We start from the raw sequence: 27442 nt of genomic DNA, 5'->3' as shown, positions 1-27442 counted from the left end.
CATGGTGGTCTACCTTCAACTGACTTATGAATTCAAGTAGTATATATATATATATAATCATACTTTTTATCAATGATTACAAAAGATAGTTTTGGATAAAAGATTGAAATGAAGCAAAGAATTTGTGAATTATTTTTCAAATATCAATATTAAGCCATGATATTATGAATGACCATCAGGATGTAGATTTGTTAACAACTTTTGAACAATGGTTTTGTTATTCAGATTGCATTAAATTTGACTTGATTAAATAATATATTAATCGACTGTACTTGGTAGGATTACTGTTTTATGTAGTATATGTCAGTAGCATTATTTTTATTCTAACCTCTTTTCTTGAAAATATTATTTTTGGCGTTTTGTTTTGTTTAGAGAATATCTTTGAACACTAAACAGTTTAAAAACGATTGTCTTCAAGTATAATGAAAGTGATATCAACTCTCTCAAATTAATAGTCCTATCCTAGTTGGTCTATAGTATTCAATCCTTGTTATGGATTAAATAAACTCATAAGTTGATGATTGATTGATTTAAATATTTTTGTATTTGTAGACCTACAGAATATAAATATACATAGTTACAATGAATTTTTAACTACTCCAATGTTGATTGAAGTTGGTCACTAACAGTCAATTAGGTTGTAAAATTTAGTGTTTTATGTAACACACATCGATCTCACTATGACTTAGATATCTAATTTCACTAGAAATCGGTACATAAACAAGAATGTTTTTGATGTAACGTTCCAACTCCAAATTTCAACTGAATATAACATCCGACCTCTTCTATGTACAGGTAACTCGGTTAATTATTCATTTGTTCCGTTACAATTTACTGATAATATATCAATTTGTTAATGTATAACGGTAGATAACTTAAAATTTAAAACTAAACAACTAGAAGTATTTACTGATTTCTATGTGTAATTCACTGTATTATTTTGAAGAAAACTATGTTATGATAAATTACCATAAATATTCAAGATATGAAAGTTTTTATCATTCAATTTATCTGTGTTAAAATAACCATATGGTATACTAAAGAACATTCGAATCCCCCGAGCGGGATGGTGGATAGGCACTGCTGAGGAGTCCCATACTGGAACGAAACGGCCGTCCAGTGCTTCCAAGTTTTCAATGGTGGTCTAACATCAATCGGTTCATAATCTCAATCATAAAAAACATTCTTTGATGCTACTCAATAAACTTTCATTACACGGTTTTGGGAATTGTGTAAGCTATTTATGACAGATTATCACTTTATCAAAACAATGGTCATTTAAATTGTACACACTTTATAATAACAAAATTAAAGATCATGTTGATCGTACTCAAGAGTTAGGAATTTTCTGTCGTTAATTTTGAAGACTATAAGTGATCAATCTCTATAAGATTACCGGTTGAACAGGCTAACCATCAGAAATCCTTCAGCAATATAACCTAACACTTCATGATGTATAAGGCTAGAATACATTTTTTTCAGTAATTTAAATATCAAACGGATAACAGGTAAAACTCCACTTGTTGTTGTTTGCTTGTAAATACATCCAATTGACGAGTCCTAAACAGGACAAAACACGCATCCTGTGTTCGATCGCTAGCCACTATCCATCTTTGGATAAGAAGTAATTTAAAAATTGTAATCAAACATTATACATTATACTGATTAACATTTACTAATTTAAATTATATATTATGATAGATCTGAATCACTTTATGATAATCAATCTCCAACTGTTAGAAAAGCTGATTAAATGAATTATAATTTAACATTACTTAATCATATATTGTGTAATAATGTATTAATCAGTGTTTAATATCTTTCCAATGTTAATTCAAACATATTACTTTACACATAGTCAAAAATTGTATTATACTAATGGAAAAGAGTAAAACAGTATCCAAATTAGTTTGTTTTTTTTTTGTTTTTTTTTGTTTTTTTTTTGTTTATTAAAAAGACCATATATGGATACTATTGGAAAAGAAAAAAAGAATAAACATCGTGAACTTATAAAAGAACGTGTGATCTAGAGCACAAACTATTTGTGAAAAACAAAAGAAGATATAGTTTGATATCAAATATAAAATTGAAGTTAAGCTAATATCAGCTAAATCACTGTAATTATTAAATTTATATTTCTTTTTTTTAAAAAAAAGAGATATTACTTCAGTTAACTACAAAGAATAAAAACAATAGTACAGTGATGGATTGCTGTGTGTATGTGTGTATAAGTGTGTGTGCTTTAATCAATAGTATTAAGAAATAATTTCATACAAATCCAGTTATATAATAAATATTTGTTTGTTTTTATTTATTGTAAATAACTTGAAGCTCTATCTCTGTCCCATGCTCGTTCGAGTTCATCTGAACTTTGATTAGAACCAATAACAGTGACTGGAATGAATGGATGTCTTGTGCTTTTTAAATAATGCTGGTTGTTTTTTTTAAGAAAAAAAAAAGAAGCACAATGTTTTAATCATTTTAATTGAATAAAGAAAATGAATTTCAAAACGTTGAACTTTATCAGTTGAATAATTATGAATAATCCGTTTTCATCTCATCAAAATATTGTTTCAATGTAATTTTCTTTCATTATAAATACATAAGTTAACTCTAAGCTTTACAATGTCAATGTAATAACTGACTCATTAATAAAAAGAATGAGAAATTAGTTGACTAGAAGTGTTTGCTGAGGTTTTAGTATGAATCCAGTAATCTTAAAGAACCATAAATATAACTTGGAAATAATTTTTACAAAGTCAAAGCAATCATTTGTTATTTTTCAACTGATATTATTTGATGAAAATTAACTTAATTTTATTTAAAGATTGGTATGATCACAATTGATTGATCACCTAGTGGTGATCAATGTCATGTGTGTCAAGTCCTTCTTAGTGCAGATCGAAAGTGATCGATCACGTTGAGGTCGGTCGTGGCCCGGATAGCTCAGTGATAATGTCTCTGACTGTGAAGCTGGGTGTCATGAGATCAAATCTGTCAAGGAGCACCAGTTCCCTCAAGATTACAGGTACATCTTGCTGACGAGTGCCTAGTAGCACGAAACCCGGGTCCAGGGTTTCCTGTTGACTACCTCCAACTACCATCTGATCGGTATGATGCAATTGTATTTCATGTCCCCGGAAATAATGTTCATATTCATGTATGATCTAATTCAGTCCATTAAAAATATACAGGATAGAATCAGTATACACTAAATATGAATTCCCATAATAGAAAATAATAAATAACTGGAGATGACTTTAACAAAAAGATTGTGTTATTTAAAAACAAATAGCATATAGGTAATCAAAGATTATCTCTATTCTATATGTTGCTTGTTCAATATTATATTCATAATATAGAATTCTGTAAATTATAACTACGAATAAGGTTGATAGATTGGTATACTTCACATGATTATAATTAATACAAAAACTAATTGTCTTACATGTGCATATGATAAAGCATTTTGCTTTTCACATAGTAAACATTTACTTCCAATGTAAATAAAGAGATGATATCCTGCATCAATGAGAAAGACCTCATCTTCATTAACCGCTCTTTTAGGCAAATGGTTTTTCACAACTAAATCAAATGATAGATTACCGTCTTCATCAGATAGCCTGTCAATAAAAAGGAGAAATGTATAGACATAGTTTTCAGTGGTTCATGCTACTGAAAAAAATGTCCTCAGTTTAAAGATTTAAATGCCAATGAGCCAGGCTCTTAAAAATTTTTAAGCTGGAAATCATATACACTATTTTCTTAAGTCTATCAAAATGACAATAAAAATTTAATATTTAAATCATTTGGTTCAAACAGTTTAACTTCTGAGCGTCAGATTTCATTGACTAATTGAAAGTAAGCTTTTTGTTTTGCAGACAAGTAAACTGTATCGTGAACTACATCAACAACATATTTCAAAGCCTTAAATCATGCATTTAAACTTTTATTGAGAGAAATAAGTTTGACGTCTATGAAGTAGTCATAGTGACACTAATTAATTTACAAACATAAGCAATGAATATAAAACCTGTCTATATTAAAACTATACATAGAAGGCTACTCTAATTAAGTTAGTGGGTCACTGATACATTATTTGATTATTTCGAATTCGCTGACCAGCTATCATCAGTTCTCAGTAGCTGAATATTTGTTTACGACATATCAGAACTCTCAAAGTACAAAGCTTTAAACATCTGTCCTATTTGAACCAGTTGGTTGTAAACACTTCTATTTGTTATCATATACAAAAGTAAACTTTGCATAACATTGACGCCCTAGGTTTGATGTAATAGCCACCTAGATTATGCTCCCATTCAACTCATTGACATACTAATATGACAGTTTTACATAACTTAAATTGTAAACTTTATTTTGACTCATTTACTACGTCTTCATTTTACTTGCTGAACAAACCTACAGTTTATTAACCACAAATACCCAACTAAATTCTATATGTGGACTTACTGGAACGTTTGAATTTCAATAGGTAACTATCGTAGAATTCATATACATAATCTCATGACCGGGATTTAAAATTAAGAAATATATGCAATTACTAATTTGGCCTTCTGCTGTTTTGACTGAGGTGAGAGGTCAACGTAAATGGAATTCTATGCACTGCCAAATGTATGAAAATTCGGTAAAGTAGAATGAAGTTTTATCATAAATGAAAGTGAAGTATAATAGACGATGGTTATTTCACCAGGTCTTTTTTCTTGTTATGCGTGTTGGATAAGTTCTATGAATATCACTTGATATATAAATTTACTTATCATACTCCTAATATAGCTAAACATCAATTTCATGCAACTGGTTCCCTTTGTGAATACGAATAAAGTCAAAACAAATATAATTATATTATTGCGCCTCAGTGGTTGTTTTAATTTTGTTCAAACATCAATTTAGTAATGACTACTTTTATTGACTTCAAGAAAAAAGAACCATGAAAAATTTCATGATCATCATGAACTATTTCAAGAAATTATCTCGAAAGTTATTCCAATAAATAAATTGATGAGAGAATAATGTGTATAAACAAGATGTAAATACTTGAATATGATAAAACTTCAACTAACTTGTAAATACATTTTGTTGATTCACAGTACTTTTTAGATCTGTGAACTGGTTTATCTGGTAAATAATGCAAGAATTCATCCTGGAATAGAAATTCATTCAAGAAATAAATATAACATATTTTGAAAGTGATGGAACAATATAAAAGACGTCTTATTTAATAAAATATGATCTGTCATTATTATCACTTTAATTTTAAAATATATTTTTTATTGTTATGTGCTCAATAAGTATAGTTTGATATGAATTTTGAATTTATGTAATTTGATACTACTTTTAAGTATCATAAGTAGTTTAAATAGATTTAAATACTTAAAAACATTTACTAGTGGAAAGTAATCATTTTAAATATTCCTATAGAATTATCTTTTCAGAATGAAATATTTTGTGGTATAAATTTCATCAGAACTTAACTTAATTTAACCGTATATCAGTCTAGTTCTAAATAACAAAACCCTGGTAAACGAAAGAAACCTGAAAAGTCCTGTTTTTTTTGACACTGTAAAAACTAATGAAGCAGAAAAAACTCACTCCGCTATTTGTAAACAATTCATCCAATACAGCAGTTTTACAACGTCCATTACGTTCACTACTGACTTGTAGTAAGAATTGAGCAGCCTAAATAAAACAATGAAAACGAGTGAATAGAAATTATTTGTATATTACTTTAAATTACTTATTACTATATTATATGTTTTAGTTAAATATCAAAGTTTATTTGATTGGTTTGTGTTTAGAGTAAGTGTTATGTTAACTACAAAGTTAGAATGGAACAAAACACAACTCTATTTCACAAAAATGTGTCATTTAAAATCTTTTATAATTTTACAAATGATAACTCGGTTGAAATAGTACTGAACCCTCATTGATGTGTTAACTATCTTATTTCTTAACTTTACCCATTTTTTCGTCACATACACACGATTTGTGATTTTTTAAGCGACGCATGTGTGTATTATTGTACAAAATCAGTAAATTAATTGTTTTTGTTCTGGTATTTTTGCATTTTCCTCTATAAGTGAGTAGTTATTTTCAGGAATGATTACGATCCCTCAGTCCAGAGATAGTAATGGTTGAACTGGATACCTATCTTCTAGCATATATCAAGTAATTATGGAGTTTCTTGATCATACTTTATTGGTCTTAACTGTTACGTAATGCCACATTGCTTCGATTCATATATATATATATATATATATATATATATATATATATTTTCACAGAACTCAACACCCCGTGATCTTCAGGAATACGTATACGTAAAAGATGTATATTACTAAGATGTTATTTATAATTGGTTAAAACTTACATTATAACGCTTTTCTTTATTACTTTTCGATCCGTTCCACTGATATAGTTTTGAACCAAGATCAAGAATAAAAACGTCAGTAGAATCTAATGAATTGATCGAAAGATCCACCTCCTGTACTTGGAATCGTCCTCTGCCCTCTTGATGGAAATGCAACAATCTTGGCTGATATTCATTTGGGGTTGTTCGACGGAAACCAGAGTCAATGCCACCGTTCAGTATGCTACAACGAATCAATGAGTTAATCATAAGCTTATAGCTCAAATAATTTGCATACTGTTACGCTTAAAGGGTATTTTAATTTCATAATGATTTGACTAATTGTTATTTAGCAAAAACTCACTAACATTAAGTTATCGCTTTCATTAATGAAAAGTAGTTCAATTTGAAAATGACAAAAATTTATATTTCACCTTATGAGATTGTTGGTTACTTACTGGTTGGACAGAAAAGTAAGATTAACAATTTTGACAGACAAAGCTTCATATTGATTCACATTAGAATGGTTGATGTAATAAAATAGCCCAATTTGTAATTAGAAAGATTGAAAATACTAAAAATAACTAATTTTTAAGCTCATTCACTCTAAAGATTAGATTTTGAAATGTTTCCTTTTATAAGAGAGAATATTTTCTAACACCAAGTTCGTACATTTTCATCATTAATACACCATTTTAAGAAAACATCGATAGTGGCTAGCAGTGGAATCCAGGACGCTTATTTTGTCCTATTTGGGACTCGCCAGCTGGATGTCACCTGCATCTCACAGTTGATATTCACTCTAGGACCGTTCACTTCAAACGCCATCGCGTTATTCACTTAGCTACTGAGTCCTGATAGCCACTTGCTTGTGCGGTCCTAAACACCGATGGGAAGATTCAAGTAAGCAATAGCAAGTGAATTTAATTCACTATTCATTTAATTATATAAAAAGAAAGGTAACATTCGTTCTAATGGATCAGTATAATTTGATACAAGTGTAAATTGATGATATATTATGCAGTCGTGCTTTGGTGTTCTTTAGTTAGTCAGCACTGTGTATCACAGCTATTTCACAATGATACACTGTTTATTTTCTTTAAATCAACGTAACTTTTACCTAACAAATTAAATTTTAAATAATAACAAAAGAAACAGATGCAGAATAATATGAATTCATTATATTTCGTGATTTCTCATTAGCTGTTTACAACCATATATGTATTGAAAGTTTACATTGAGGTAAGATATAGTGTAAAACAATCTGCATAGAGAAATGAAAAGAATTGGGATAACAAAATTTATCAAGAATAACTATATATATATGCACAGAAACAGGTCGAGGTAATTTGGCGTTGAAATCCAAAAATATAAGGGGTGGATGATGCATGAATTAAGTGACGTTCAGAGACAGATAAGATAAATTGTGTAACAATTTTAGAGGTGAATAAAGGTTTGCATACGATTTCAGGAATTTATAAACTCATAAGATGGGTTACAGGACTTAAAGAGTTTACATAAGTTAATAGAATCTATTATATATATATATAATGAGAATACAGTAACGCGATCATACTAAAAAAGGATTAATTAAAATGAAAATAATAAATGTAATCTAAACGTCATTCATTCTATGTAGAAAAAAATCCCCGAAAAATGCTCCCTTTACAAAAAAATTAACTTTACGAGTATAAGATGGTCTCTAGCATTCGATCTGACACACATGACATTGATCATCACCCAGTGACCAATCACTAGTGACTTCACGAGTATACTTAAACATTTTATTGTGAGTAGATAAAAATATTGTTAAAAGAAATTAACCCGTGTATTATAATTTTAATTAGTTTTACTTTGGTTCATACAAGGTGTTGATCAACAGATATTTTCACAGAATAGATCATTTATAAAAAGACAACACATTTTCCAGTATTATTGGTATACCAAACAGATCTATGGTAAAGATTCATTGAAAACTAGGAAGCACTGGACATCTGTTTCATCCCAATATGGCACTTCTCAACAGTGTGCATCCATTACCCAACCACAAGAAATCTAACTCATGACCTTCGGTCTTACATGCGAGCCTCTAGACAAGTGAGCCGGAATTTATTAATGTATATTTTAAACTTAAATCAGTTCATGATATTGTGCAATCATCTTACATTGTCTAATGTTGTATTCTGAAAGTCCACAGCTGAAGGAATCAACACATTGATTTCAGAAAAATCATATTAGCACCGAAATCGATTTTCAATCATTTTATAAAACTAGGGCTCATAGTTTTTAATGACTGATATGTGAAATTAAAAAAAGTATGCGTGAAAAACTATCTTTAAAGTAAACAGCTTCACAGTTGAATGAATCATAATTTCTAAATTACATTGTTGATTGTTCATAAACTAAAATAATCAACTAAACAGATGTCTTTCTTTTTTCTTTCCGTAACAATTTTAAAACTGATAAAAGAGATTTTGTATGAAATATGCATGTTACTAAGAAAGTAGTTCAGCATGATTACTAGAAACGTTAATATTGAATTCAAAGAAAAACATCAAGTATTTATACTCATATTTTGATGAAGGTAGTTTAATAAGGGTTAACAACTGTATATGTTAACTACTATCAATTGTATCCATTACATGAACTTGTAAATTAATGGAACTCATTACCCTACGACTATAATTTATTCCAGTCTAATACTAGAATTTGAAATTTAATTATCAAAAATATGAGAATATGTAACTTACCGGAAACATGAAAAGTAGGATTTAAATAAGCATGATTCATATTGTTCAACTTCACGATGTTGAACAGCCTGGTTATCAAGTACAGCATCGAGTTCCACTGTCTTATAAACAGCTGTAGTATATTCTTCCTGTGTAAATACAATGGGATTTTCATAGTTATGACAATAGCAAACAAGAACTTATAGAATTTTCATTAATGAATAAATATTTAATCCTAATTCATTATACATCGTGTAAATGTATATTTGCTGTGAAACTGGTTTGAATTTGTATATAAATGGATAGGATCCAATAGTCTTTTATAATTTAAACTTGATGGTACAATGTAAGATATTTATCGGTCATTATTTTGTGAGTTTTAAGTGTTTAGAGTTAGCTACCATGATATCTGTTTCAAACTGACAAGTAAACGACAGTCACTCTATCTAATATAGGATTTCACTAAACCCCTGAGAGGTTTATGAAATAAACATTCAGATAATATTAACAGACCTTTACTTCCACACTAGTAAAACGGTTCGCAAGCTAAAGAGTAAATTATTCAGAATTAAATTCAAAACTTTCATATACAACACGAAGAGTTCTTAAACATACGATATGAAGTTATAAAACGGACTAATGTCTCCGTTTATTCTTAAAGTCCTCAAACTGTTTATTTCGACGAACTATTTCCAAAATCATGTTAGTAATCAATATTTAGAGCCATAGTTGTCTACCGAATGTCTAAATTGAAACCATTTTGTTGGACTCGTACTCGGAAATGGATAAACTAAATTCACAGGAAATATAAGTCTACAGTACTCAGGATAATTAGTTTATATATACTTAGTTTTCATATATACATAATTATCTTTCTAATTAGTGTGAAGAATATGCATCGATGGTTGGTCATTGGAATTATTCTCAGTTTATGTTTAGATTGTTTTCACATATAATAGTAGAATAAAGGTTAGAATCAAGTAACATAAATATTCTGATAATAATTATCATCTACCCACTAGTGGCTGGCTTTAAGAGGTATTTCCTAAAGTTCTAGTGAGCAGCCGTGGCCAATGGAGTTCAACTGGGTCTGTTGTGAGATAGTAACTCACTGAAGACAATGTTGGACGGTGATGCAATTTTGTGGATTGTTTGAAGTTAGACTTTAACACCGTTGAATGCCAGCTCAGTGGTCTAGAGGTTAAATGTTCGTGCGCGAGACCGATAAGTCCTGGGTTCGAATCCCGTGGGGCGGGATCACATTACTGAGTAATGTGATGAGCACTGCAGAGGAGTCTTATGCTAGGGCGAAGTGGCCGTCCAGTGTTTCCAGGTTTTCCATGGTGGTTTAGCTTCACTGGACTCAGGAATTCAACTATTGAATTACTAAAATCTCCACAACCCCCCCCTCTGATGATAACTAAGTGTTTATGATCTGATTTGACCGTTATTTATTTATTTTAAAATAGACTTTTCATGTTTTGTAATTAATTACGTGGCTTGTTTTTTCTATGAAATGAGCTTAAAAACCTTTAAATAATCTAGAAAGCTCTTATGTATGTTTTTTAATTGTTATTGAGTTGGAGATCATTCTAGAGGGCAAAGAGAATATATTAATTTTCATGTACCTCTAATCATCGATCACTGAATAATAATAGTTTCACCATGAGCAGAAGAAGCTTTTATATTTACTCACTACAATCTCTGTTTAATGCAATACACAAGCAAATGAAAAATGGTTAATTTTTTTGTTTGTTATCATATTCGACAAATTTTAGTTATTCTACTTTCACTATAACTTTTGAAGAGGTTGAAGAATGAATAAATAACTTTCGGTTATATAATATATATAATATTACTATGTAGAGCTGAAGGTCCCATATGAGACTGGAGGTTCGCCATTAATATTGTGGATAGTTTGGTATTACTTTGGCACGTTTTGCTGACTGTTCATGCTCAAAATTGGTTTGCTGGTTAACCGATATCATTCATACTGGTGGTTGCTTTTCGTTGTTCTCAAGGGCTATTATCATTGGAACATTGTAAAGCCTGTCGCCATTTCTAACATTAATGAGTTTGACTGTCATATAAGCGGAATAGGTCAATTTTGGCCTGTTCGTTCTGTGCATAATTGATTCATGCGATCATTGATCGGAATAATTAAATATGTGACGTGAACGTGTATATAAATGGTGCGAATGGTCCACCAGGGTGCTTAGTACCTATGTGGTTGCGCCACAGGATTGAGCTGTACTATTCAGATTGTAGCGTTAAAGCCTATACATGTTCTGGTTCTCCTGTTAAACGGGATTGATCTGTACTGTTTAGGTTGTCATATGAAAGCCTGGGTGATATATGGTTCTTCTGAAAACCAATGTAAAATTACCCTGGCCCATAAAAGTATACTATAAATAACTTTCAACTTTCTAATTTCTCTAATGAATATAAACTTACTTGATTTAGATTACTGTTTGTAACAACTGGTTATGATTTTAAACTACTTTATAACTGGGTTAATTTATTTCGTTAAATAAATATCTTGTTATAATTCAAAATTATACTATTTAGTTTATGTATATGACGAAATGAACCAAATCTCATAAAAATGTGAATATACTAAATTGTCTATCTTTAAGAACATTAAAAAGTATTTACAAAATATTTTATTTTGTAAATAGTAATTTCAATGATACGGATCAATTGAATTACATTTCAGTACAGTTACATGTCTATCATAATTAATTAACATTTACTAACCGATTAAAAAAAGCACAACTAAAAACAAATCAATAAATCATACCATTTAATTATGAATTCTATATAAATATTTATTGTATTGTCATACGATATGTACTTTATATGAATAAATTTTACACACATTTACACATTTATAGAAGAATAAGTTTTATGTTTTTCAATGATTAATGAATTATCACTGATTGAAATCATAAGTCAATTGAAGCTAGACCACCATGGAAAACCTGGAAGCACTGATCGGCCGTTTCGTCCTAGTATGGGACTTCTCAGCAGTGCGCATACACGATCCCGCCCCCGCGATATTCGAACCCAGGACCTATCGGTCTCGCACCAAGCGCTTAACCAACTAGACCACTGAGCTGACATCCAACGGTGTTAATGTCTAACTTCAACCAATCCACGAAGTTGCGCCACCGTACACCATTGTTATCAGTGAACTGATATCTCACGACAGACCTGGTTGAACTCCACTGGTAACGGCTTCTCACTAGAACTCCAGGAGTAGTTTAAGTTCATTGTTGAAATTTTAGAACGAAAAATTGTTAAAGAATTAATAAAAAAGTAATAAAAATGAATGTTCGAATAATTCTTTCTTTTTAATATTAACTTACCGGAGTACTTTTCGATCCAACCCAAGAATGTACATCATAACCAAGTCCTCTACCTTTTGAATATATATTCAAAACAATATATGAATCACCGTTGAAGAAATGACCATAATCATTTTCATTAACTGGTCTAATTTTAAATTTCTAGAATTGAAATAATAAAAAAACTATTTATTGATGAGTTAGGTAAAGTAAATAAAAGCTTCTATTACAAATATGTAGCGTTGTACCATTGGTTGATCATTAAGTGTTAACTAATAACATATTTGACTAGTCCTTTTAGTGCTGATCGACTTTTATCGACTAGGTTTTAATGCTGCCACTAGTCTTAATAACTCAACGTAGCACACACTATATTGAGATGTTAGGCAATTGAAAGTAATCAATATAAAACCGTGGATTTAGATTTTGTATTATTTTAACACTCGTCAGCAAGGTGATACAGGATCAATGCCCCCCTTGAGTATAGATGAACCTTGAAGATGAGTATCAAAATAACCTGAAACCCTGGTTTGAGGTTTCTTGTTGACTGTCTCTAACCAATTTACATCCAACGCTTTAAATTAAATCATTTTCATTGTCTTTGATTTGAATTAGTGAATCTCCGTCATTAGTTAATTCAGACTAGAAACCAAATTATTGAGAGTTTATATGCACAACTTAATATAACCATTTTGTTAATAGATTCGATCATAAAATAATTATTTTTGGAATACCTTTCAACAGTAAACTGAATTCGAATATCAAACTATGAACTTTTATACTCCATGTAACTCCTCTGTGTTCCATTTTTAGATTAAACACCTGAAATAAAATTAACCCAATTGGATATTTACAGTACTTCTTAAATTTATAACTTATTTCTAATATACGTTTTCTAAGAAAATACCAACAATAAATTTTTAACCAAAGTGTTTATTAAATCTGGTTAGAATCTGTTTATTTGAGCTACTACCAATTAATCAGTATCACACTCTAATCTATGCCGACCAAATTCTAGTAACTGAATGGCACTGCAGGATTGCTAAAGTGAACATGTAATTTTGTAATACATACTGAATAATATGTTTAAACATAGTAGATAGGAATAACGCTTTTGTAATCTCCAAAGTAACAATATGAAACACCAACTTTACACATCTATACAAATAAAAACGGCTAAATGTCAACTGTTATTATGAAATGAATGTGTTCGAAGCAATTTGTAGTTTATTCCATTCCATAATTTAAGTCTCAATAATCTTTCTGAAACATATAGGATCTATATAGTTACCGAAAATTCTATCGGTAACAGCAGTTTTAAAGTATTGACGCTACACATGAAAATAACATTTCATCGAAAACACAACTATAATCTCTCAACGTACACATCATTCTGGGGTTTTTTTAAATCAGCATCTCAAGTAGGAGTTATTTTTAAACATAAATAAAATTAAAAATAAACAAATAGATGAAAATCAATATTAAATTAAAATATAATCCGCCAAACTATAACATACCTCAACTCTCCATACAAATAATCGTGGACAATGTGTATTCAAAACTGAACACCAAGCTTCTTCTTGTAAGCCAGATTCCTCTACAGATAAATGAAACAAAATAAAATAATTAATGTAAAATGAGTTCTTGTTTTATAAAAAGAAAATGAGAAACAAACAAATTGGTGCCTATTGAATTATGTAGTAAGTTATGTAATAAGCTAATGATAATTCGAATGAAAAATTTTCTTTTCCATACTTCCATTTACTAAAATTGTACAGTTGTAGCTGTAATTATTGTGCAACATGTAGTCTGTTATAAAATAGAAAAATTATTGGATTCTCAATAAAGATATCAAAAAATTTCAGGCGTTGAATATAACTTACAAAACAATTAAAGGATAATGAGAAATAGATAAAATAAAATTGACAAGTAGGATGATATGTCTGGTAAGTATCAACTTAGACAATTTAACGAAAATAAAGAAGGGATAAAGAAGTGTCGAAAACAGACTATAAGAATGGCAAGAGTGTTTAGGCGATGGTTATATAGGGAATTATTTATGTTCTTTTCTGAATACGAAGATCAGGTATGTATTGGTGAGTTTACAAAGCCCTTGCTAAAGATCAATTTCTTATTCAACTTTCACTAGAGCCCGTTCATTCGACGTTGTGGATAATCTTAAATGAGGGTTATTGTGTAGATAGATGAATAGAAATGACCAGATATTCAGTAAAAGGATCATTCATTGATTCACATTCATCTGAAGATGGCCATTTTGGGTAGTGTTTGGATATATTTCTGGAAAGAACATGATTTGAACAGAAAATATAACTAACCTCGCAGAATCAAATAAACCATTAGGTGAACAATAAGGTTACCCGAGGCAGCAGTTTATCGCTGACAGATCCTAAGATCGGATATCTACTGCAGAATACAATCCATAGCCCATTGATTTCGATAGCTGGCTTTTTTAGATCTCCGCAGAAACATATTCCGTACTGCAAGGGCTCTTTTTAATTGAAGTGTTAGTTTCGGGCTACTGTTAATAAGTCTGGTAGTAAAGCTATTTGCCATATGAATTTGTTAAGTTTTATTCAATTCTTTTCCGACTATATTTTAAACAGAGTCTTCTAGATCTACAGGTTAGTTCACTTTTTTATTGGTTGCTCGAATCTTCCCATTGATGTTTAGGACTGTAACTGACCAGTCTTTTATTGATATATGTGCATCCTGTACGGATTGCTTCAATATTGCCTCAAGTCACAAGCATTATAAGCTGAGATGATGGTGGCTAGCAGTGAAATTCAAGACGCGAGTTTCGTCTCATTCAGGACTCGTGGACTAGATCTTCCTGTATTTCAAAGTTGATGTCCACGCCAGAATTCTGAGATACAAATACATCCAGCTGACGAGTCTCAAATGAGATGAAAGACACATCCTGAATCCCACTGCTAGCCGCCATCATCCTTGCAGGTTAGAGACTATGGAAGCTTTCTTCTCCTTTTAAATAGAACCCAACTTTCAAAATTCATATATTGTTCATGTCAGGCTGTTCTTCTATACATTAAATTTTGTCAAGAGCAGTCTGGTCTTCGTTTCTTCAAAGTATGTAAGAAGCGGAATTCTGTATTTACCTGTGACTCCTCTGTGAATGTAGTCTTCTAGTGGTATACACTAAACTTATGTGGGTTTCTAGTACGTCCTCTCTCTAGTAAGATCTTAGATGATGGTGTTATCCATATATTTCTCGTAGAAATGAAAACTGTTAGTTGTTAACGACTAGATAAATCAGCCACGCAACTTTTTTAAAATAGAATTTAGTAAAGATTCCATTGCACCGTCAATGGTTTGTCTGCTGAACACACTTTTAAACCTAGATTGTACATTGAAAATACATAACGATACTGATGGTACTATTTTCAAGATATATATGTATAAGGAGCGAAAAATCTCTAAGAAAGAAACATTTGTTAAGACTGGGGTAAAATCTAGTGATATCATCCACTTTTGGCCAGATACGTTAATGTAGGCTTCTGAAATGATGAAAACAATTGAACCGAAGATCCTGTTTTCTGAGATATTAAAGAGTTCCAACCCACCACTTGATAGCTACATAGCAAGCGGAGTTATTTAAACACACTATAAATAAATTAACAGTCATGAATTCAAATGAGCATGAACCAAGAAGTAACTAATGTTATCTGTTCTGGTTCATAATTTAACCTACTTTCTATCGAAAAAACATATAGTGTAGTAATTGAATTAAAGGAGTTGATAACAGTATGTACTTGTGTGATGATAGATAGCTGAAAGCAATGAACAGGAATCTTCTGGCTTACGTTTGGTACTAGTTCACACTAACCAATGTCCTTAAAAAATTAGAGTATCCTCATTTACTTTCAACCTGCAATAAGGAGTAGATAATATTAGACAAGTTACTACTCAGTGGTCAAGTGCTATAAGCGAATCGGTTCTTTAAATATTCAGTCAGTACCTAAATAAACCAATGGCAACATCGGTGAGTGTTATACTATGTGAGATAGGTATGAACTCATAAGAAAGAAGTTTGTGTATTAATAAGTCTTGGACATAAATACAAAGCTTCTTTATGATTCAATTCGGCTATCTAATGTTGATTTCTTGTCTTGACTCTTCGCTTTGTATACTTCATTGTATTTTGCACATAAATTTTGGTTTTCTCTTTACGATACGAAAGTTAATAGGTAAGTGAACGAAAATAAGAACACATAAAAACTTTTATTTCATTTAAACAGTTGCATAAAATATCTCAAAAATGTTTTTTGCATATGTACTCATTATTGTAGAATCTAAGTAGACAACAAATTCCTGAATTCAGTAAGTTTTGTTTCATATTTAAACATAGTTTTTGTTAAGTGTTCGGTATGGCAGTTTATTTAGGAAAATAAACTACTTAGAATATAGAAATTTTCTCAAGTTTATATTGTTTACAACCAGTGTACAGCATTTAAACTTCATCTTTTACTTATTAACGTCTACTTTGTAAACAAAAATGATACTTTGAATTTATCTGTAACAAAGCAGCGGAACTAATCCGTGTCCTGTGTGAGATAGTTACCCACCGATGATAATGGATGATGGTCGCGCACGAAACCGAAGGCCCTGGGTTCGAACCTCGCGTGTGGGATCGTGGATGTGTACTTCTGAGGAGTCTCACACAAGGACGAAATGGCTGTCCAGTGCTTCCAGGTTATCAATAGTGGTCTAAAATTCATTAATTCATGATATCAATCAAATGCAAACGTATTAGTTAGATCTCATAACGTTTATTTGAGTGGTAAATATTACTATTCAGTATGTCGGTGTATACATACAATTGCCTGGCCTATAAGATTGCAAGTGGTAGTCAAATGTCAACAGTAATTGTTCATCGATTAAGGTATGCGTTTTCCAATTGGAACGTCATGTAATTAATTAAATCAAAACAGTCCTTAAGTGGTAATAGATGGTTGATAAATTGAATCCATGTACTTCTATTTCTTGCTTCGATAAAATAAAATGGATATATTTCTATGTGAGCAATTTATGTTCACTCTAGTATTTAAACGTTTTACAGTTGAAAATAGAGGCAACACAAATAGATTGAAATCATTTACAAATTCTCATTGTGGTTTTATTTGAGAAACAGTTGCTCAGATTGTTATGACTGACTCATTATGATATCAAAAATGTAGTTGTATTTTTATGAAGACTGTACAAAAATATCACAGGCAGTTTCAACTAGTTGTGTAATTATTAACTCTGACTTAAAATCTTTCAAATATTTGCTGATTTTCAGCTCAAATTGATAAAAGGCAACGATGTATCATGATCTGTGATCCTATTTTGTTTAGATAAACTTTTAACGAACTCGGCTTTCGAGAAAAAACACAATTATATACAGTTCATATAATTTGGATTAGTTTTACAATGATTGTTTCACTAAGTGATTACAAACTACTTACTGAATGTATGTAATGTGTCCACTATGTTTCTTACAAAAGTCACTCATTATTTAATTAGTGTTTAATAGGTATGAATAGTATTAGGAAAGAAGATAGCCATAATAAACATTGGTTACAAATAATGAATGATATTCTTACCAGTTAAATAATGAACTATTATAAGCCTTACAAATTTACTTTGTTTTGATTAGGGAATAATAAAACTTATACCTAATGATTGGTCACAGTCATTTTATTCATTTTTATACATTTTAAACTTAAGTAGCAGAAACTAGTTGGGTTAAAGTTTACTCAGACAAAAAGTAAGCTTCAACTGTTGAGCTAACTACAATTATTACTCAAGGTACATAGTCACCATACCACTGGTTAATGACCTTAAACATTCTGACACATTAATTAAAGATAAAATATTTACATTTCTCCTATCGATATAAACTCTTTTTATTTGATCCCAACAGAGGTTTTACAAATTTAGATTTAAATATCTTTTGGCACAGAATAGTGACTTACTATAACTGAGGTGCTATTTAGGTTAAAAATCTTACTGATTTAAATAAAAGCAAATAACCAGCGTCGTAAGACATATGTATCACTCAATTTTAGACTCTTAGATTATTAAATGAGTATTGTTAGTGATGAATTAATGTTCTTGAACAAAACCGTTTAGGTTATGTAGTTGAGTTCTCTTTGTATAAAGATAATTAAGAGAGATGAGTCACTATGTGAAGGGTTATAATGGACTTATTTTGCGAATATTAATTGCCCTAATAAATGTAACACATTAGCGGAAATGAAAGACTTCACCTGTATTTCATTTAGATTATCTCAGCTTCATTTTCGCTGCATCTGTGATCTCATAAACTCTATACTCTTAAAACTGATGTCTAAACTGTCTAGAAAACCTATGCAACCAACCATATAAGCCAATTTATTTTGCTTAGTAGTTCCACAATTTATATCAATCATGACATTCCTAAACTATCCAACCATTCATAGTGAATAGACCGCAACATAACAATTTATTCTATCCTGTTTCATAACTATGATTAATCATTAGATTAAACAAGTGGTTATAAGTTTACTGAATTCATTATGTAATAGTTCAAGAAATTCCTATTTATATCAGTGATCAGTACGACTATAAAGTCCATCATAAACTATGTATTTTCTAATCAAATTCACTTTGGTTAAAAAATTTAAAAATAACATACAAACGGAAGATTGATTGTTACTATTTACTACTAGTTGGAACTACATTAATAATTCAGTTATTACTTGTAAATTGGAACAGAACATTATAAATGTAATCAAGATATATCAAACATCAAGTTTTAAACTTAACTTCAAAATGGAGTACAAAAGGTATTCCACCAAAAAGGTATTCTATTATATTAGTGATCGATATAAGATCACCCGTCGATAACTCTACCATAATTTAAATTGACATTATTCATTGAAATTCCTTTACAATTATTTTATAAAACTATTGAACTAAGAGCTATCTACCATACATATATATGTGTTTTAAGTATTGTGTGTAAATACTTCATTGTGTTAATATTATTACCTCTATCAATCAGTCATTCAGTTTTGACATTATTTTTACTGACTGTTTCATATGGTTATTATTATGACTGTTATTGCCAAATAAACAAGAAATAAATAAGTTCTCTAATTCTTTTTTTTTCACAAAAAATTTCACTCAATTATAATCTTTCACTTTTATTTCATCTTTTGTTTTTGTAATTCTCACAGTTATTGAAAATAGCTCATTATAACAATCGAATCCTTTTTAAGAAACACTAATGTTCAATATTCATTATGATAATGATGATGATGTCGATTGACAATGTTATTCCATAAAGTAAATACATAATAATAATAATAATAATGAAAGTTTAATTATGTTAATCATAATAAAAAATTGCTTTATTCAACATAAAACATTACAGAATTTTCAATAAATAATGAATAAAGGGTAGAATTTACACTTTCTTATTTTTTCTTCACTGAATAACTGTCAAGATCTTATTAAAACTCATTAGTTTATATAAAGTGATAGACAATAATAGTAGAATTTTCTTGTAATATTGACAAGAGACAGAGAAATATTTAAAAGAAAGAAAAAGAAAGCTAACAAACAAATAAATAAATATGAAATGGTTATTCATTTGGTATTGTTTGGCTTGTATCTTGCCATTGAGGTTTAAGACTGCGATTGATTAGTCTGTTATTGGCACATGTGCATACTGTATGTATGCCTCGATATTGCCTTGATATTGCCTTAATTCATAAGCATTATAAACAAAGATGGATAGTGGCTAGCAGCGGAATCCATAACGAGAAATTCTTTCCATTTAGTACTCGTCAGCTGGATATACCTGCATCTCAGAATTGATGTTCACTCCGGGACTCGAACCTAGTCCCGGAGTGAACATCAATTCTGAGATGCAGGTATATCCAGCTGACGAGTCCCGCATACGACAAAACTTGCGTCCTGGGTTCCACTGTTAGCCACTATCCATCTTTGCTTATGAAATGGTTCCGTTTTATTGTTTGTTTTTTTAAAAGAAAAATTCTTAATAATCAATTTTATTTCATTCATTTTAAAATCTGCTCATCAAATGAAATTTGTTTTAATCTCGTTATTTTTTTTCTCTCCATTTAATGGATTATTCAAATATTTAGAACAGAATGATGTAAAGGTTCTTTAATTCTTTATTTTAAATTTTTTTATTGATTACTCCTTTTTATCATTATTATTATTATCGTCATCACTATTATTCTTTTTTAATATAAATCTAATTTTCATACATTTAATTAGTAAACAAAAATGTTTCGTTGTTTTGTTTTAGTATGATGAACTAATGAAATTCATATATCGTGTATTATATTACAATTATGTTCAATGTACAGTGATGGTTGTTTATTTAAACAAAAATGAGGATTAAACTGTATAGGATAGAATGTTAAGTTTTATAATGAAGAAGAGGTAAAAACAAAAAGAGTTATAGAACGTAACATTCACACACTTTGTTTTATGTATTAACTTAATTACGATAAATTAATTTATAAAATATTTTTCCTAGAAATCAAGATTTTATGTTTGTATTGTCTTTTTTTAATCTTCCTATTGATATTTAGGACTGTAATTGATCAGTCTTTTATTGATATATGTGCATCCTGTATGAACTGTCTTGATATTCCATTGAGTCACAAGAATTATAGGCAGAAATAGATTATGGCTAGCAGTGGAATGCAGGACGCAAGTTTCGTCCTATTTTGAACCCACTGGCTGGATGTATTTGCATTTCAGAGTTAATATTCAATCTGGAACTATGAGATGTAGGTGCATTCAGATGACGAGTTCCAAATAGGACGAAACTCACGTGCTGAATTCCGCTGCTAGCCACCACGTATCTTTGCTTACAAGAATGTATGGTTTTATTGATGTTTACAAAATGATTTGTTTGCTTGGAAGAACTTATTTATTAAAAGTATATTTTACATTGTAACTGTTTGTGTTGATCATTTTAAAATCAAAATTAATTCTAACCATGTATTTTCACTAGTAAAATAATCTAAACTAACTATTTATCTACAATAAAAAAACTATCCTACCGAGTACTTCTGTAAATATATAAATTCATCTATGATTTAGTTGTGAACATAGTAAATGATGCATTTATTAGCTAATCATTGAATACCAATTATCTACAGAATAAAATCCAAATTACTGTATTAAACAATAGAGTGAATCCATCAACTTTAAGAGAAATTTAAGTGTATTAAGGAATTCATTATGAACATTGGTGTAACGAATGCAAATATAGAGAATAATAATATTATTATAACAATATTTATTTTCATTATTAGTTAATAATTTCAATGTTTAAGATCATGAGTCAGTTGACGCTAGACTACCATGGAAAACCCGGAAGCACTGGACGGCCTTTTCGTCCTATTGTGGGACTCCTCAGCAGAACTTCGAGGTTTTCCATGGTGGTCTAGCTTCAACTGACTCATGATCTTAACCATTCAATTTACTATAATATCCACAAAACCCATCTAATATTGGTTAATATTTAACTTTAATAGAGGTTTTAAAAAGAACGTAGTTTGTACATATTGTATTTATAATCTGCTAATGGTAAATGAGTAGTACATTTTTGATAAATTTATTGAGTTACATTACAGTTTAATCCTTGTTACAGTTATGCATTTGGAAAGATGTTTAGCACATTGTTTTGTTCTCAATATACATTACATTTAAAAAAATATGAAATTTTAATTTATTCTCTTTGAGTGTTCCAAATAGTTTTATATTCGTATGCATATCAATATCTGATTTCCCTTTTAATTTCTAATTTTGTTAATATATCATAAAAGATAGATAGATTGTAAGCTGGATCGAAGACTTCATTTTCTAATTCATTCCGAAAACCATATCGGAATAGCAGTAATTATAATAGAATGAACTATAATTTTTTAAACTGTCAATATCTAAAGAAATGGACGCGCACAACTGAGGAGTCCCACACTACGACGAAACGGCTGTCAAGCGCTTCCAGGTTTTCCATAGTGGTCTAGCTTCAGTTGACTGATGAACTCAACTATTGAGTTAACTAAAGGAGTATTTATTTTGTCATTTTTTAATTCTTTATTACTCAGAATAAAAATACGACGAACTGAAAGATAACATTTTAAATACTTTGAGAGAGAGTGAGAGAGATTGTAGAGATTTAGAATAGAATGATTATATAGAATACGTTTTAAAAGTCACTGTTTACAATGTTTAAGAGATACTGAGTAAGATAAAGTTACACACAATAAGCAGTCATAGTTCCTCTTTGAAATTTATATCAATTTTTACTGATTATTTTAAAAACGTAATGTGCGTATCAGTGATAAAATGTAACATATTTAGTTACAAAACCATCCGTTTTACAACATAAAAATGTTTTGTAAAATATTCTGTATTTCAGTATCATCACATAAAAACTAAGTGCATGATAAACACTAGTTAAGATTTTTAGAACCTATTTTATTTATGATATTCACGAATCACATCAGGAATATCTATTTTAAAAATCACTATATCCCTTATTCGTAACCCTGAAATATGCTTTTAGAAACCTATAATCGAATAAGTTCATCATTCAAGTACAGTTTAAGTGGATACTGTTAAGTTCAATATTTGAATAATGCAGAATACGGTATACAACTACGGCACTCGAACGTACAAAACCCCCACAGTCGCAGATCAGAAGACAGAATACTGAAAAAGTACTTGTCCGGTAAGAATCAAAATGTACAGAAAATCATAGGTATTTATAGATATGAGAGTTTGTTATATCAACATTATCATTCAGTCAATCTGCAAAGAGGCATGTTATGCTACTGCCCAATAGTAGCATGCCACGTTGACATTCTAGAAAGCTCCATCATATTCTGATTGGATGGAAACTCTTCATCTCCTTTAGGGCCTCTGCAGATCTCAAAAGCCGTCCCAACACATACCTTGCTTATTCAGTTAAACCCGGTCAATTTAGTTGAAGCAAAATAAATACAGGCAGTAGGAACAATCTTATTCACTGTTCTGTCATACAACAGCCAAATAGAAAGAATACTTTGCTAACTTAAGAAACCTTAAGATAAAAACTAAACACATTAAATAACCAGTGAGTAGAGATTTATACATATACAATGTATCACTGTTTTTAATTAGTTAATAAAACTGTCTAATTCATATGAATCCCATTTAGTTAATTACACATTTTCTAGTTATTTTCAACTATGAATGTAATTAGTCATATACACTACACTAACATATAGGTTACATAATTAAAATCTAAAATCAATACCAAATAAACGATGGTAATTCAATTTACCAATGATGAGAAACGAATTAAAGTGAAACGTTTCTTCTTTTTCTTTCTTAATTAAGAATATTTGGTAAACATGCAATATCATGTAACTAATTTTTCATAACAAAATATATTTTTGAAAAAAAAAGCAAACAAACAACTTACTTTTAACTCTTTTATCTTCATCACTACCAAATAAAGGTAGATTTGTACCTTGCCAACTATATTCTTGACTAGGTGTATTAGATAATGCCATTATGAATCAATTTATCGTTTAGAATTTTTTTGTTTATATGTTTTTATTGGTGGGAAAATTCAAAATTCTCTTCTAATAAATTATATTCTACAATATGGTACACTCACTAAATATAATTATTACATTAAAAGAATATTTCATATTGTAATTTTATTTATATATTTATATCTATTTGTATAGGTGCATAATTGTTCTCAAATTAATTACTACTTAAATAAAATGCATTCTTAACATTTGGTATTGGTTTGAATTAGTTAAACACAATGTGTGTACATATGTTAGTAGGTATATGAGTAATATTTGTGCTTCACATATGTTATCTGTAAATAACATGGTAATTGAGATAAAGTACTTGAATGACCCAATCTACGTATTTAGTCACTCGTATGCCGTTTTCAGGACTTTGAATGACATTTACTTAAGATAATAAAAAGAGATTACGTTAAATTATAAAAGGAATTTTACATTAAATAGACTTCACTAACTTACTATATATTACTATTTTTATACACTTCTTAATGTTAATTTAGTGAGAATATAAACATACTATAAAGTTCATCTTTGATTTTAAATAATTTCGTTCCAAACATATTCAAGGGATAAGATTTCCTGTCTTAGGCACACTTTCAAAAATTAATGACTTCGATTTTCATTGATAAATTTAGACTGAAACATAATAAGTTGTCGAAATTTTCGTCTAATCTTATCTTTGCCGAAAAAGAAAATAAATATATTGAAATTGATAGAACTTCTGAATAAATTCAACAACGTTTTTGTTCTTCATGAATCAGTTGCACAACCGAACTATGAGGCTTGTTCCGATCTACAAAGACTGAATCCTTAAATATAAATAATCCAACAATGTTACATTTATTTGACAGTTAATGATTTCCTATCTATCTTGTTTGGAAATTACTATTTTATTAACTATCTTATTAAACTATTTCTATCAGAAGTAAAAGTAGGTTAGCAAAACGTGCGCAAAAATCACATCCGGATGTGATATAATTGTATGAATAAGGTAAAATTGTTTTTTGAATTGAAAACACTAAATAATATAACCTAAAATTATGACTGATCAAGTAAATTTTATGTCACAAGTAAATATCAGCTTACTTTTACTTAATTATAAAACTCTATACTTCGAATAAAGTGGTTTCTTTACAGTTTTTATGTCAAAATAGAAGACATGTGTATTCTATCTGATAATGTGTACATTTTCTATATTATTCAACTTATACAATTAATCAACCAGATTTATTTATAAAAAGTTATATCTAACAGACAAATAAGATTCAAAGTGAATTTAGATTTTTATCAGAATGGGTGTTTATGGAGATTGTAGTAATTTTAATAGTTGAATTTATGAGTCGATCTAAGCTAGACCATTATTGAAAACTTGGAAGCACAGGACGGCCGGTCCCTCTAGACCACTGAACAAGTATCCAAGGGTGTTAGTACTTAACTTTAATCGTTACATGATCTTGCGCAACCATTCATCCACTTTCTGAAGTAAATACCTGTCTGGAGTCCCACATGTGGGATTGTGGATGCGCGCTGCTGAGGAGTCCCGTACTAGGACGAAACGACAGTTTAGTGCTTCCAAGTTTTCAATGATGGTCTAGCTTAAATAGACTCATGAATTCAACTATTTAAGTTAAATTTGTCTTTTAAAAAATGACAACTTAATTGGCACTAGATTTAAATCGCAGACAAAACATTCGTTTTGCATCATTTATTAGCTGACTCAGTGACAGTAAAATGTACTTTGTTCAGTCATAGTTCCTCATAGGCCTCATAAGTAAATTAAGGGGAGAAAATGAAGCCGGTATTTTTTTAAAGACTTCAGTGACAATGACTATTAAATTCCATTTAAATAATTTTGTGAAATATATTATAGAGAGATATCTGTCCGTTGATTATTAAGGTGAATAGATTAGAAGTTTCATATTGAATAGTTGAAACATCAGTTTCCACAGTCTAATACGTCTAAACATGATTGAAGACAACATTCTTCATCTTATCAACCTTAACATTTCTGTTCTCTGGTGGATTAAATGTAATTCATCTAGCTCTAATAAATATCATTCTAATTATAAATGCCCTATCTTTAATATTATTTAACCTAAATCTGATTACCAAATGATCAGAAACTACACTATATTCAAACTACTAATCCTACTCATAACAACTTGTTCACTAACATAGTAAAATTTCAACGCATTTTTTTTTACATATTACCATCAAATGTATCTATCAATTTACTAGTTATTGTCAAGGTTACTATACGGGCGAAATAGAAGTGATGGTTTATTTTAGATCCTCTGAACATAGTCCTAAAAACTTTCAATCATAAGGAGTATTTTAAATAGTTCAATTTTTAAACATCTCTTAAAAATAGTGCATCAGCTAGACACTGAAATCTTTTATGATGATAAGAAAACAACCGGGCTTCAGCCTTCCGAAGTTTTATGAAGCTATTGCTATTACGAACCAGAAATCTGATTTATTTTGTCCAAAAGGAAATAGTCGTTGGTCTTTATCTACCTTCACAACACAAATGTTCTTTTCATTACAACATAGAATTTTTTCAACCCTTTTTCATAACTGATCACATCACTGCCTTTTTTAACTCTCTTCTAGATCAATAAGTGATCTTAACTTTATTTTCACTCATTATTAGTCTTTGTTGATTGCGTAACTACTTATTTTTAGCTCTGTGGATTCTAATTACTATTAATGTTGTTGAATGTTAATTTTCATAAAATATATATTTACATTTTTATTTAAGATGGTGGAGAAGATTTGTAGCTCAGGTGGATGATTTTGGTGGAGTTTTGTTCTCTGAGCTGGATGGTTTGGTCGTGGAGCTTTCATCATGAAAGCTCAGAGAACAAAACTCCACCAACATTTTTATTTAATCTCTTAAATTTATTTACATATATGCTATTTCATAATGATCTATGTTCATAGTCACTTCCAACTAAAATCATTCATGTAAGTAATTTGAACCCATTTTTTTAACTATGATTTTTTAAATATTACGGGTTGTAAACAGCTGAGAAAATAATGAAGTTGATGAATGGAAGCATAGGATTTTGAAGATTTTTGAGTTTCATTGAAATCATGAATCAACCAATTAATTTATGTTATTTTGCTAGAATCTTTGTTCATGTTCTTCTTAAGATGACAAAGGAAACTATGTATCTGACCAAAAATCACAACTGGATATTTACGACTTATGAGCATTATTTTCTTATTTTGTAGTCAAGTATACTTAAGCGTCTGACAGCATTTCACTAGTTTATTAGATTCAGATAGTTAATATAACAATAATAAACAGTGACTTAGCAGTGATATGGTGAAGACTGAGTTTGACTATTCAATCAATTA

The 27442-nt window shown here is 29.8% G+C and overlaps 1 protein-coding gene across 1 annotated transcript; it reads right to left on the bottom strand.

Annotated features, from left to right (window-relative positions):
• Window positions 1–1764: 1764 nt before the first annotated feature.
• AG8_1 (Severin) lies at window positions 1765–24458 on the bottom strand. Its single transcript, XM_051216088.1, has 9 exons — window positions 23959–24458; window positions 13961–14040; window positions 12465–12605; window positions 9118–9245; window positions 6389–6611; window positions 5611–5697; window positions 5082–5161; window positions 3449–3623; window positions 1765–2431 (listed from the first exon to the last, which is right to left on the bottom strand). Exons 1-9 carry the CDS (start codon window positions 24047–24049, stop codon window positions 2312–2314), a joined length of 1125 nt encoding a protein of 374 aa, XP_051066644.1. The 5' UTR covers window positions 24050–24458; the 3' UTR covers window positions 1765–2311.
• Window positions 24459–27442: the final 2984 nt, after the last annotated feature.

The sequence above is a fragment of the Schistosoma haematobium genome, chromosome 4 (genome assembly GCF_000699445.3).
Source record: "Schistosoma haematobium chromosome 4, whole genome shotgun sequence".
NCBI lineage: Eukaryota > Metazoa > Platyhelminthes > Trematoda > Strigeidida > Schistosomatidae > Schistosoma > Schistosoma haematobium.
The sequence above is the reverse complement of the archived record's forward strand: the minus strand, read 5'-3'. Positions and strand labels throughout refer to the sequence as shown.